At 41.4% G+C, this 13,284-nt stretch overlaps 1 protein-coding gene across 1 annotated transcript in view; it reads right to left on the reverse strand.

Moving 5' to 3' along the window:
• The window catches only part of bco2l (beta-carotene 15, 15-dioxygenase 2, like), a gene marked incomplete at both ends in the record, with an annotated part of 30,757 nt that extends 18,324 nt beyond the window's left edge, over positions 1 to 12,433 (reverse strand). The window contains 5 exons of the mRNA XM_080765675.1: positions 792 to 907; positions 5,995 to 6,206; positions 7,032 to 7,209; positions 11,026 to 11,071; positions 12,368 to 12,433. Coding sequence (XP_080621801.1) covers positions 792 to 907; positions 5,995 to 6,206; positions 7,032 to 7,209; positions 11,026 to 11,071; positions 12,368 to 12,433 — 618 coding nt within the window. The remainder of the gene's footprint in view (positions 1 to 791; positions 908 to 5,994; positions 6,207 to 7,031; positions 7,210 to 11,025; positions 11,072 to 12,367) is intronic.
• Between the last annotated feature and the right edge of the window lie 851 nt (positions 12,434 to 13,284).

A 13,284-nucleotide genomic window follows, 5' to 3' on the forward strand; every position in this document is an offset into this window, starting at 1 on the left:
GGCACCATCCTGTTTTGTTTTTTGTTTTGTCATTTCACAGTACATGCGCTCCCACACGGCCAGATCATATGCATACATTTAGTTTGATTGCTGTGCAGGTGACAACAGATAACCGTCTATTCCCGGGACATAGTGCCTCGAATGGCCAATTTCCACTCAGGAAAATGCCTTCAATGCTGGATTTCATGTAGAATTTAGTTTTTTAAAAGACAACAAGTCGGGGGCGTGGGCACCCCTAGTGGCTCACCAGGTATACGTTCATACCACATAAATGAGGCTATATCCTTCCCTCAGGTGGCACGGGTTCCAACGCCACATGTGCCACCTGAACGCCACCCCCCAGGGCTTGTTCATACATGTCATCTTAAAACATATTTGTTCAGAAAAGCATTCACCCTCCAGTCCTGTTGAATTTTTGTATCTATTTTGTGCATTGGATTTTGCATCAATTTTGTTTGTTTCTCTTGTTGATTTTTTGAAAACATAGTTTAGTTTAGTTGGATTGCATATAACCCGCAAATCATTCAGGTTTTCCATTGTGTGCCCTCAGGCAACAAAGTACCTTGTTGGATCTTCACAGTGCCCCTTTCATTCATAAATAAATGGATGGATGGATGGATGGATGGATTCATGAATTCATGAATGTCTCAATGCAATTTTGAGCTTGTAGATTGGCTATATTTCTTTGCTATTGACAAAGCATAGGCCATAGGGCCTAACCCTAAGTGGTTAAAAAGTCCAGGTGGTATAGTGTTCAGTCTGTGGGGGACAGTGTTTTGACGCAGGCCTACCTTCTCCTTGGTCTCCAGGCTTTCTGGGTCGACTCGTCTCATGAAGTTGGTCTCTGTGCTGACGTAATAGTCTCCCCTGTACTTCACAAAATTCACACTGGCGTTGTCGGTCGGCTCTGTTCACAGGTACAGAATTTCAGTTTCAATGTTTACTCACATAGCACTTTTGGTGGCAACATTATTTTGTAATTATTCACTGTTACAGTTATTCACTCAGTCCAGTCCTATCTGTACAAAAAAAACATTAACCACACTTTTACTTAAAGGACACCTTCACCATCATATATTAATTTAATTGTTCCTCAATAATGCTCATTATAATAACGGTACCATTTTTGTCTGATTTTGTCACTGAGAGGTCGGATATGGACAGTTCAGAAACTCTCCCACCAGTGACAATGGGGAATCCAATCGTCCAAGCTAATAGAAACTGCAGGCTTTCTATTCCTGGAAAGTTAGCATGCTATGATGTAAGCCATTGTTCTTGTGTTCATACACATTTAAATGGAGTTGGTGCAACATTTTTTCAGGAGGAAGACCACGCTTTCAAGATAAGATCGTTGGTTACCTCTGCCACCTATTCCATGCTAATTCCTTTCCCAGGCCTGCCTCAGGTATCGAGCTCAATCAACTTCTCCACAGCTACAGTTAACTCCACCATGTAACTCCTCACTCATTCATCCAGGCCCCTCGGATCCTCCCACTCATCCTCCCCCCCCACCCCCCTCCGCGCCTTCATCCTCATGTCCCCTTCCCCCTCATATCATACATGCACGTCTAATGCCATTCATATGCATCTCATTTCTATCATTCCTTCTCATGTTCCACTCCTCTTCTAAATAAATGCTAAACCATGTTAAACGATGTTCGATTGAATGCGTGGTCTGTACTAGTGAAATACAAAAAGAAAATGTAATAAAAAACCTGCCTTATCATTCTGAATGTCACTGGTATAGGCAAGTTTCTGAACTGTCCACAGCCCTCCTATGAGGGTTAACATGTCACTGTTAAGACCTCCGTCCGTTAGTCCAACCGATTACTAACACTATCCCAAACCTAGCCCTGAAACATGACCGTGACGTACGAGCGTCATGTGAATAGTAAATAATACGCTTGCTTTGTCGCAAGCAAAAACGCAGGTCTCATTGAAAATGAACTATAGGCGCGTTTTATCACTTCCCGTTTGCAAGGCCCTTGAAACATCTTATTCAGGTTAGGAATCTTTCTATGGACCATGAGTCTTCAATAAAGACATTCGTTCATCCATTCATTCATTCATGCTGCTGTAAAGTCTGTACACAATACAGCTGCGGGCAGAAACCTTGTATCTCCATATATTTTGTTCTGCAAATGATTGTCCTCAGTTTGTCGTAAAAGAAAAGAGCGTCTCACTGTGTGGGTTTTGTATACATATTCTGTTCACAGGATAGCAGTAGGCCTACACAGTGCACACCATAATGGGTACAAAAAAACCCCATCTTTATTCAGCTGACAGCATTTCAATCCTGTTGTGGATCTTCATCAGGTCATGTGATGATGCACACCGATATTTTCTTCAGGGAATATTATCAGAAAAATGTCCAATCTGTGAATGAATTCCTTACCAAAATGTATTCACCAATGTGTTTTGTAAAGGTGTCTACTACTGTCTACTAACACATCTCACAAAGTCACACGTGTAAACTTGCCATAATGCATTATGCAGACAAGTATCATGTGAGGCAGAAAAGAATCATTGGGCTAAAACAGCCATAGCTGGAAAAGTGTCTATGGCCGTTTTTAGCCCAAGGAGTGTTTCTTGTGCAAAACGAATGGTTGCAATGGATTCAGAAACATGAAAAACCCCTAGTTTGACCCCTCACATGTTACTTAAAGCTGAATTGGCATTTTGTTAATATATAGGTTAATAATGGTACCCCAACTTTAAGCAGCTGTAACAGATTTCCCCAGGGAAACTGAATTTAATTCTTTGTGATTTATGTGTATACTACTTACTATAGACACCTTTGCAAATAAAACATTGGTGAAGAAATGTATTGGTAAGGAATTTATTCTCAGATGATTTTGATATGCCTTATAAGGATGTACCCCGATTGTCGGACACCCACTTTGTGCCACCCCCACAATCACTGCCGGTGTGACACAACACCCCTAAGTGACCTAAATGGGACTAGGCGTTCATAAAAATTACGAATATACTCAACCAATTAAAAACATTTACTTTGTTATTTCCTTTATCACCAGACAAAACATATTAATGCCCTGTCTAGGTTTGTGGACTACCCTTTTCTTTTTCTTTTTTTCTATTTCTTAATTTCCTCCTATTTTTTCATAATAATTATTATTATTTCAACTCGTCCCATATTCACTATCACAGAATAACAAATTCATATTTTATAAATAGTATAGATTTTTTTTTAGAAACAATGCATAATTATTATAAACAAGAGCTTGTGGCTAAACTAATAACTACATAGGATCCATTGGAACATTTCCTGAAAAGTATCCGTATTGGACGTACAGGGTTTCCACCCGACATGGCCGAAACACAGGACACAAAGTTGCCGAGGACACAAGTTGCATTCAAACATTTCCTTTTCTCTGGCCACATCCTGCTTTGCCTGAATCGCCTCCGGTAAACAGTATAGTGAAGTCTTGTCTTGTTGTTACTGACTCTCACAATTGCATTGTTTAATATGCATTTAGCATTGCCTGTGCTATTAGATTGCAACACAATTATTCCATGCGCACAGACGTGGCAGTGGTGTAACGTAAAAAGTACATGTACTCAAGTACTGTTACTTGAGTACAAATTTAATTTGCTTTCAATGTTTCCTTTTTTATACTCTATACTCCTACTGTTATTACAAAACATACATTACCACCCATTATCAGTTCTGAACCAAAATCCGAACTTGGCTTACCGATAACAAACTCTCACTACATCCCAAAAACAGAATCCATTCTTTTTGGTCTACTGCTCTCAGTAAAGTAAATGTAAATTATGATTTCAAGGTCAGAGTTGACTACATAGTAATCTCCAGCAAAGAAGAGATTACATATCTGGGCTGTATTCTAGACAACGTACTGAGGTGAAAACATGGCAACAAGGGTAATAAAAAAAATAAAAAATAAACCAAAGAACAATATTTCTGGGCAGAATTTCCTCTTGTCAACAAACGTAGTCTCAAGACTCTAGCTGGAGGCGTGGAGACCTAATTCAGCCCTCCTTATATGCTTGTACCTCTTGGTTCTCAAACATTTCAATGACAATTTCACTAAAGACTCCAAACCTCCCAAAACAAACTCATTCGACTACATCTCGGCCTGGGGCCATCACCCCATCCTTTAGCAAACCATTTTGATAGTCTAGCGTGGTTCCGGGTAGAAAACATTGGGATTGACATTTAAAATTGTAAATGCAGCTTTGCCCTCTATGCCCTCAGTAGCCGCATATACCTGACTAACTATATACCTCAATAAAGTGAGCGACTCCCACAGCCACAATACAAGAGGAAGCGAGAACAACGATCTGGTACCACCCGCTTTCAAAACAAACACAGGCAAATTCTCCTTCTACAGCACTGCCACCCAAGTGTGGAATGCCCTGACTCGATCCCTCCCTCACTGTTGTCCTTTAAAACAGAAAATCCACCTTTAAGCATGCCAAAGGGAGAGGAAATTATTTCTCCGTCCTTAGTCAAGTGACTACCCTCCACCTCCTTATAGACTGACAGCAAGCTAGACAGGAACGCCCATAAACGTCACATCCGGTTTTAGCCTAACCTGACGCTGCCAGATGAGGGCGGTATTGCGGAAACATATTCCCCAACACAACACTCATCTGGGATCTCTGACGGAGTTGAGCCCTGAGTCAGATCTGCTTCGTACCGAACCAATCAGCGTGAGCTAAAGGCGGGATGCGGATGTGACGGTATATAGACACGTCGATATGATTGGTTGTGTTTGCACGCCCACACGGTGATAGACAGACGCTCCCATCCAATCATCTACCATGTATCTTGAAAAAAAGGAACAGCCCCGTCATCGAATTTGCTTCCGCGATCCCAGATCCAAATAAGCTGTGAAACAAATTTGTGTAGCAAGCTTTTTGGATCTGGCAGCGTCAGGTTAGTTTTAGCCCGGGGTAAGAATTTTCTATGGCTGCCAATGCAACTTGGTCCAATCCTTAATCACATACGGACAAACATCTACTGTATGCCGATAATATCTAACTTGCGGAGGTAGCGTGCCTTGTCCATGGGCAACAGATCTTTCAACGTATTGCATTGCAAATACGTTTGATAATCGCTACTCCGCGCAATATTGTTTTGGAAATGCCGCAAATTGCATTGCAGTGAACGAGAGCAAATCACAACTTCCCCCGGGGGTGGGCGGAGTCACAGCTTGACACTCTGAATACACGCCGTGGTGTCAGTGTATAACCCCCTTCATTTTTCCCCAACCTGCACATTTTTAAAACTTTCTGATGATTTGAAGATTTGTTTTTATTTTTCATGTCATGAATATGAATTGAATACCCATGACCTGAATGGAAACAAGACTTTTTTGCGGTGATCCCTTTGGACGTGTGTTTGACCGTACTCTGTACTGATTACATTTCTGCCAATGAAGTATTCAATCAATCAAACTTCAGCTATTGAAAAAAATGTTAAAGTAAAATCTTGAATAACATAATATATTTTATTTATATTTTTTATTTATTTATTATAAATTATTTAGATTGTGTTTTTACTACTCAGTCTGTGTCTCATAGGAAGGCTGTGGGCAGTTCAGAAACCCGTCCACCAGTGACATCATCGATGGTGAATCCAAGCTAATAGAAACGGCAGGATTTATTTTCCTGAAAAGTTGCCATGCAAAAGTTGAAGCCATCGTTCTTGCGATAATAAAAATCTAAATATATTTTACATATTTTAACAAATCTTAAAAAAAAAGAATCTGCCTAATGATGATGTCACTGGTGTACGGGTGTCCGAACTGCCCAAAGCCCTATGAGACACAGACTGAGTATAGGAAAAAATGGTGGTGTTTTATCATGAACATTAGTGAGGTCCAATTATATGAAGAGATGTTGAAAAGTGGTGAAGTGGTCCTTTAAACCATTTAGCCCCCCAGAATCCATATTCCAGGGAAAATCTTTGCGGACAATAGCACATCCACAAAGTTTATATATACATACTGGGCATCTTGAAGCGCGAGAAGAAGCGAGCGAAGATGTTCTTGCAGGGGTCGGGCAACGCCATGGTTCCGAACTCGGACACGGCGATGCGGTTGGCCTCAGAGTTGAGCACGTAGGAGTCGCTGCGCAGGAAGCGGCTGCTGTACGTCACCTCGCCGTTGCACAGCTGGAAGCGGTGCATCAGCGCCATGCCGTCGAACCAGTGGGTGTATCTGTGGACATGGGTATGTAGGACAGTGGTTACGCCCCACCCTGACAAGCTCTTGGTATCGTATAGGAGCTCATTTTGTTTAACTTGGTTCTAATAAATATTGTGAAAATATAGCCGATCTACAAGTTCGACTATTTTCAAATTGTTTGCCTCTTTATTATAATAGGCTCCCTGGGGGGGTCACGTACTGTAGGAGACCACATGAGTTACTCAAACCAGTGGGTGTACTGTATCTGTGGACATGGATGAGACCAGTGTCAGCCACTTAAGCCCTACAAACCTATACATAATACAATCAACAATAGCTGATCTACAAGCTCACAACACATCTATCTCATCAAGGCATGTTTAAAAAACTTAGAATTTAGTTACATTTTGAAAAAACATGTTTTTGTTTCCCTTTGGCTTTTCAGAAAACGTTTTTAGCCAGTGGGGGCAGAGTTCAGGACCTCGGACAGTGCCACTGCCTTGGCATGCCCTGAAAAGTAGGCTACATTCGTATAAAAATTGCAGATAAGCTCATCGCTATGAGTTTGTAGATCTGCTATTTTTTTTTAATTAAATGTACAAATCTTTGAATATATATTTTTATAGTGAACATTTTTTAACTCAAATCTTTGCTTCTGGGGTTCATAAGGCCTGGGCCGTGGCTCAGCGGTCCAGGCACCTTGGCTGGTAAGACAGAGTGTCGCGAGTTCGAGTCCCGATCCCGACAAACTTCTCTGTCTCTTCTCTCTCCCCCTTCCTGTCTACAAATACATATGTCAGCCTCAGGTCTCAATGGGCTACGTTGGTGTCTTTGGTGGGAGGAGGGCCATGTTCCTACTTGTCATCCCCGAACTCGAACTTGGCGGGCCCATTCCTGAGGAAGCTGCCGTTGACCCAGGAGGGGATGTGGCCCGTGATGTGGGTGGGGATGGGGCTGGGGGACTCCTCACAGGTCTGCACCAGGGAGGCCAGGCTCTCCAGACCCTGGGCCTGGGGACACCTCTGTCTGCTGCCCACTGGGGAGAGGGTGCAAAAGTTAATCCATCTAATAATTGATTATGAAAGAATAGTTGATCATCAATTTTCATTGGTGTGTGTGTGTGTGTGTGTGTGTGTGTGTGTGTGTGTGTGTGTGTGTGTGTGTGTGTGTGTGTGTGTGTGTGTGTGCGTGTGTGTGTGTGTGTGTGTGTGTGTGTGTGTGTGTGTGTGTGTGTATAGCCTATGTGATGACCCATCCTGTTTGTGTCTGGTATTAAGACTGTTCTCTGTTCATGTGCAGGAGGAGGAGACCAGCCTGCAGGGGTGTGGCCTAGATGAGGAGGCACACCTGACTCCAATTTGGCTCAGGAGTATTTAAGCAGGCTGGTCAAGGCCATTCTTCCTCTCTCTCTCCTGCCTAGGAAACAATGCTTGTTCTTTACTCCTTTGAGTTATAGTTTTGACCTAAGTTGCTGCACTTGCACATACACTGTACTTTCACACATCCACACATGCACTACACTACTGATCCAACTGATGACTCACACCGCATTGTCGCCGTAAAATATACTTTGTTTGATTAGTTTCAAATAAATACATGTTTTTGACATTTACTCCTGTGTGTCGTCTCCCATATTTGTCATGGTTATAACTCCGTTCATGACAACACACACACACCCATGAAAATTGGTGTGAGAATTGGGTTGTATAATCATGAAACATAGGTGATTAAGGAAGATAAAACGGATAAGGAGCAACCCATGTGCCGATATGTCGTAGTAAGAAAAACACCTCACACACGCATATACACAGAGGAGTATTGTGACACATTACCCACACACATTCACACCATCACGGTTCTGTGCTGTGATTTATTTTTATAGCCATGGGATATTGTGTGTGTGTGTGTGTGTGTGTGTGTGTGTGTGTGTGTGTGTGTGTGTGTGTGTGCGTGTGCGTGCGTATGTGTGTGTGTGCGTGCATGTGCAGTTCATGAGCAGGTCAGGGGACTGTTATCTACTCACTAACAGTGGAGTTATGAATTATGAATTATAATTCACTCTCTCTTTCAAGACAACATGTCAAGCCCAGCCAAGTTTTTTCATTATTTTATTAAATTAATTAAATTTGTACTGTTTTGTGGTTAATTTAAGTTTAGTTCTGATTCGTTTTTTTTAAAGCGGGTTTGCTAATTTATTATCACTAAAGTCTTTGTTTAAATTTAGTTTATATTATATCTTTTGTAGTATGAATTATTAGTCAGTGCAAGATGTATCCGTGGCCTGATCGACACTTTCCCCCGTTTCTTTTTTTCACACCATGTGGTGAGGCTTGTTGTTCCTTCATGAAAATAACGACTACTCACACACCTCGACACCTGTGCTACTATGCACACTTGAGTCTTAGCTCTTAACCCATTCTGACCTGAGATCAGATTCTAAAAATGTCTTCTACATCCTGACAGTTTTCATTCCGACCTGAGATCAGATTTAAAAAAATGTCTTCTATGTCAGTCGCTCTTCGACTTTTCAAAAATAGCAGACCTACAAGCTCGTAGCGCGCCACTCGGTGAGCTTGTAGATCTGCTATTTTTCAATAGCTAAAGCACGACATGATGCTAACACCAAAATGGGTTAATTGGGCTAACTCCAGGGCCTTAGACCAGGGAGCCATGGAGGGTCTTTAGAGTTATACTGTACTAATCTATACAAAGTAGTAGCTATAGTATCTAGTATCTAAAGTTTTCAAATAATTGTAGTGGAGTAAAAAGTACAATATTTGCCTCTGAGATGTAGTGGAGTATATAGAAATTTGAAAATCTGTATTTAAGTCTGACGTCATTTTGTAGTCCTACGTTACGTCCGGGTCCAAGTGGCACCCGTCCGCATCTCATTGTAAGAATATCTAAACGCGTGAATCTTTTCTTTTAGTATAACAAAGTAGGGCATACATTTATGACAAAAAAACAAACAAAATAACATAAAAAGTTGAAAAAAGGAGATACAAGGTTTCTGCCAGACAGCGACAAATTGAAACTACTGGCTATTAAACCATGTTGGGGCTTTTTATCACTTCGGTTCTCAACAGACTCAGACTGTGAAAAAAGAAAAAAAGAAAAGCTGTTTAATGAAACATTTGTGCAAATTCTCTCACCACCTTTTCTCCAAGACCAGACCTTGGAGGAAAGCACAACAAGTGCCAGTGACTTAATGCAATAATACTGCAGCTGAAAATAGATCTATACTATTTCTTGTGGGGATTGGTTATATGAAATACAACTATATAACACATTACGAACTGCAGCACTGGAGAATTAAGAGAATGGGGAAACAATAAACAAGTATAAAAAGCGATAAAAATCACTCCAGAATAGCCGAGGCATAGTAGTTTTCTCTGTGTGTGTGTGTGTGTGTGTGTGTGTGTGTGTGTGTGTGTGTGTGTGTGTGTGTGTGTGTGTGTGTGTGTGTGTGTGTGTGTGTGTGTGTGAGCGTGCTTGCGTGCGTGCGTGCGTGTGTGCGTGTGTGTGTGTACGAGCGTGCGTGCCTGGGCCTGTGGGTGGGTTGGGTGGCTAATGTGTTGGGTGCAAGTGTACGTGCATTTACAGTGTGTGCATGCGTGCGTGCTTGTTTGCTTGTTTGTGCATATGCGAGTGTTTGTCTTTGTTGGGCAGCATAATTGAGTCAGTCACTAGAGTCAGTCAACCATGCATTTTACAATGAGCAGAGTGATATAATCCAAGCTGCCATAAAGCACTGCAGCTCTAAGAAAATAAACTCTGTATGGACTTCAGATAACCTGACCTCCCCCATACAAATGCCAGTCATTTGTTACATAAAACATTATGTCACACTAAACACTAATTATTGCATACCACAGGGTTCAATATTTTTAGACTTAATATTACACAGTAAAATCCTCAGTGTTATTTTGATTCAGAGGAGCGTGCAAATCATTAATTTTTCTTCACATTTGCATGCTCCTCTGAGACGAAATAATTTACAAAATAACACTGATTGCGTTGACCACATTGGAAACAAGTCCCCAGGACATTTTCGTGTTGTCCTTTTTGTTTTGAATGTCTTATCGTGCTATGTGCTATTTATATTTCTGACTAATCAATCAATCAATCAATCAATCAAAAATATTTCAGCAATATTCAGAATGACAACTTATTCTGATCGCTTTTCTTTGGTTGGTTCGTCTCTGGTTGGAAAATCAACTTAAAGCTACTATCTTTCCTCTTCTACCCAGGATTTCAATGCGGTTTCCTGTGCAAATGCTGGTGAGACATGACCTTTGACATGATTTAAATATCTCAGGGACACAAAATACAACCACGCCAATTGTACAAGTTACATTGTGTTAACATACTCTACCATACAGATTGTATGAGTTATATTATATTATTATTATTAACATACTCTAACATACAGATTGCATTTAAGTTGTGAGTTAAGAATCAGTTGGAATCTCTGATCGGAATGATTTCATTCTGAATTAAATGAAGATTATTGTCCTTAGAAACGCAGTTAGTGAGGATTCGTTTTTTATAAGATTAAACGTCCTGAGCTAAGGCAACACACAGCATGGACTGAAGAGCCTCATGTGCTAGATGTTCAGCATTGCTCAAAAACTCCAATCGTTTGGTACATTAGAGATTATGTGACCAAATAGTACAGCATGATAATAATTACTCACATGGATTTAATAAACACATCACAAAATGCACACGCACACACATATAGTCACACACACACACACACACACACACACACACACACACACACACACACACACACACACACACACACACACACACACACACACACACACACACACACACACACACTCACCACACTGGGCTTGGGAGGCTGTGGTCTTGGACATGGCTGGTGGTCCCTGTGGATTTTGTTCAGACACGCAGAGTGGATATACATACGATCAAACTCCCACAATGCAGAGGAGTCAATGAACTTTGAGCCCTATATAGTCACCATGCCAAGGCCTAGCAGCACTACAGTTGTAAAACAAAGGGGAAGAAAAGAGAAAAAAACTAAACAAAAAGAAAGAAAAGGGGAAAAAGAAAAAGAAAAGAAACATTACCAGTACAGCGATTCCGTTTAGAGCAGACAAATTATTCAGCTCATCTTATTTGTTACAGTAACAAAAAAAGTTTAAAAACAGTTAGGCTACTATATGTAGCCTAGTAACGTTTTGTGTAAATTACGTGCCCACTTGATCATACTACAATCCCACAAAAGCCTCAATAGTAGCAGATCCACAAGTAGAAAGGCCTATGCTGCTTTTGCAATTTTTTAAATTTGAATCCAGAAAAGTAACAGTTATGGACATAACAGGTTTCCACCCGACAGAGACGATATGTGACCTCTAATATGGCTCTACATAGAGCACCAAAGCCTGACATCATTATCGCTAGAGGGCGCTATAAGTCCACAGGTTTGTGTATTTTTGGTTTAAATTTGTGTTATATTCCCCATAGTGGGATAGTGGGAATGCTAATGCTACTGCTGCCAAATTAGTTACATTTTCACTAGAAACAGACTCTGTATCAAAAGTCACTGTATCAAATATGAGTGACTGACTGTCGTAAACGATACAGAGACACCTCCCCGACAATATTGCCGAGACCGTTTTTGGACCTGAGTTCTTATTTGAGACGATTTTAGAAGACCCAATGTTATTCTCTATAGAGAAAATACTTCCGCAGAGGAGAGAATGTAGGGTTTGTGTCTCACTCGGACACACAACATTCACGGACAAACAACAACAACAACAATGGTGCATGGCGCTACTTCTAGGGCGCGGTCGCATGCACGCACGCGCCTGGGTGACGGCAGGCGGCAGACTGCTGGGCGAGCACTGGCACTTTGGCATGGGGGGTCACATTCACATGGAATCAGGCAAACAGACTTCATGCCTGTGAATGCAGCATAAGCCAGGGGTCGGCATAACCTGTGCCATATCAACATTGAGTTTAATTTTGACAACACATAAAAGAAGAATTCCAACAGATTGTGGCTGTCCATGATATAGGCCTATACATTATTATTTTTTTAATCTTTACAATATATAACCAGACATGTGCGTATGTTGCGTTCACACTGGCAGATGCAAAAAATAAATAATACAAAATACAATACAATGGCGACTGACAACTTGAATTCATGGGGTCACCTGGAAGTGCTGTGGTGGAGGAAGGGAGGTGGGCAGGTAGTCTGTGTAGCGGCACGAGTCGAGCATGGTACGAACACAGCAACACTCTCTTATGCAGGCCACACCTGCTCGAAGTATATAACCTATAACTATAATTATGTTCCTGTAACTGGAAAAGGTGCTTCGGATGAAAGCAGTTTGTGGAAGCCGCTGTTTGGCTGCTGAACAGAATACACTGAGCTAACACACTATTCGGTTCAACGAATAGCCCTGACATAACTCACACTCAAAGTTCTTCCAGTCAACTCTAATCTCCTGTGAGAGATATATACAGTAGCAAACGTGTGTTTATAGTTGGCCCGGGTGTCCTCAGCTCACTTATTTGGCAGTGGAGTTCACCTACATTCCACATCTCCTTGAGCACTGACTGGAGGCAGTTCCACCCCTAAAGGATATATGTTCTGGTACATGTCAACGTTACAAAATAAAAAACAGTCTGCACAATGGATCATGCTCCCATATAGGGGTGCATGTGTTTGGTCCGACGTACTAACAGTCCAACAGTCGTGAGTCTGACACGTACGCTGCACAAAACTCAACCCTTAGCTAACCTCACAGGAAGCCATATATACGTTTTTTCACCTGCCACGGTGAGTTTTAACCCGCAGCATGGATTAGTTTCAACCGGCAGCGCATATCGTATATAGTGTTGTGCAACTACAGTAATGCTTGTCAGACTTAGTACTGTATGTGTAACCATCGTATCGTATGTGCACCCCTCCCATAGTTGGTGTTTCTATTTTACTATAGCCTATTCTTCAATCCAGCAGGGATTGGGATTTGTATCTGTCGGATGTGTTGTTAAATTCTTTACACCCTGCAGCTGTTGTAGGTGAGAGGCACTTCCACGTTGGCCACAGAAGTAGGCGTGTGGTTAT

This window comes from Protomyctophum bolini (assembly GCF_963924005.1).
Source record: "Protomyctophum bolini genome assembly, chromosome: 6".
NCBI classification, from domain to species: Eukaryota; Metazoa; Chordata; class Actinopteri; order Myctophiformes; family Myctophidae; genus Protomyctophum; species Protomyctophum bolini.